This window comes from Octopus bimaculoides, chromosome 12 (genome assembly GCF_001194135.2).
Source record: "Octopus bimaculoides isolate UCB-OBI-ISO-001 chromosome 12, ASM119413v2, whole genome shotgun sequence".
NCBI classification, from domain to species: domain Eukaryota; kingdom Metazoa; phylum Mollusca; class Cephalopoda; order Octopoda; family Octopodidae; genus Octopus; species Octopus bimaculoides.
Genome location: NC_068992.1, coordinates 17,687,546 through 17,689,137, shown reverse-complemented (window position 1 = coordinate 17,689,137; position 1,592 = coordinate 17,687,546). Strand labels below are relative to the sequence as shown.

At 39.3% G+C, this 1,592-nt stretch overlaps 1 protein-coding gene across 1 annotated transcript in view; it reads right to left on the bottom strand.

The window, feature by feature from the left end:
* Positions 1–1,592, bottom strand: part of LOC106870816 (neprilysin-1) — a 39,284-nt gene that overhangs the window by 9,900 nt on the left and 27,792 nt on the right. Inside the window, exon 13 of the mRNA XM_014917041.1 lies at positions 161–228. Within this exon, the coding sequence (XP_014772527.1) occupies positions 161–228 (68 nt within the window). The remainder of the gene's footprint in view (positions 1–160; positions 229–1,592) is intronic.

Here is a 1,592-nt window from a genome sequence, read left to right as displayed (position 1 = left end):
GAATACACTTGCCCAAGATGCCACGCAGTAGGACTGAACCCGGAGCCATGTGGTTATGAAGCAAACTTCTTAAGAATTTTTTCTAAATTGCTATGCTTACGTTGCCCTCCCCAGCAAGCGAAAAAATATATATACCAAACAGAAAAAAAAAACAACGTACCGTGATTATCGAAGCCGTGTGTGAACTCATGCCCGACTACAGCACCAAAGACACCATATAAGAGGGGGCTGAAAAATAGCAACATAAGAACCATAAAAGGGTTTGACTACGTGAACCATTATTTTCTTTTATTGGACTCGGTCAATTGACTTCGGCCATGCTGGAGCAGTACTTTGAAGGTTTTTTTACGAACACGTCGATCCCAGTACGTCTGTTTCTTTTTTTATCAGCTTGATACTCGTTCTATTGAATCCTTTGCCGAACCGCTTAGTTTACGAGCGCAAAAAGCAATCTATCAACGGTTGTCAAGCGGTGGATTGACAAACATATACACGCATACATACACACTCACACGCAAGAACACACGCACACATATACATATATATATATATATATATATATATATAAAGTAAACAAAAAGGGTGGGCGTTCCGCTACATGGATGTATCTGGGGTTGAGCAGTGCGCAACTCCACTAAGTTCGTTCGATAGCTGCAAAGCTCTTTCTGTTGTATTTATGGTATATATATAATTATCATTTTCTTCTTCTGTTGTATATAGCCATAAGGCTTCGTGCTGTTATAAATGCATAATTCTTTGTCTGTTGTATTTATATAACGTCTTGTTTGTTTCCGTCTTAGTATGCATTCGCTAACTCTTTTCCAGTAGCTTAATAACAGCACTGGCGCCTCCAAAATTGAGTGGCCTCAATGGTAATGGCGCGAAACCACTTTGATATCTTGGATCATTGACTAACAAGGAAAACTCAGTTTCAAACATTCCGTGTATCGTGTCTTTGTCCCAATTTCCCTTTCGTTAAGTTTTCATCTAGTTTCCATTTGCTCTGCTTTCGTCTAAATTTGTCTCCTTGTTGTGTTCTTTCTGTTCAACCCTTGGTATATATAATGAGCTTCCGCACAGTTTCCGTCTACCAAACTCACTCAAAAAGTATTGGTCGCTCCAGGACTATAGTAGAAGGTGCCGCGCAATGGGTCTGAACTCGAAACTACGTGACTGCAAAGCGATCTTCTCAGTCATACGCCCATACCTTCGCCTAAGTAGAGGATTTAAAATTATGTTCAAGGGTTTGCTATCAACTGAAGATTCAGTCCAGGCATTCAAACTAACAATAAGGTTTGCTAAATGCATTAAATCCTACTTCAAAAAAATTCTGAAGAAAACTATAAGACCAATAGGAATACTAGAAATTAACTAATAAAACACTACAAAAACACAGGCGCAGGCGTGACTGTGTGGTAAGAAGCTTGTTTCCCAACCACTTTGTTAGGAGTTTAGTCCCAATCCGAGGCATCTTGTGCAAGTGTCTTCTACTACAGCATCGGACCGACCAAAGCCTTGTGAATGGATTTGGTAGACAGAGACTGAAAGAAGCCTGTCGCGCATATATATATATATATATATATATATATATA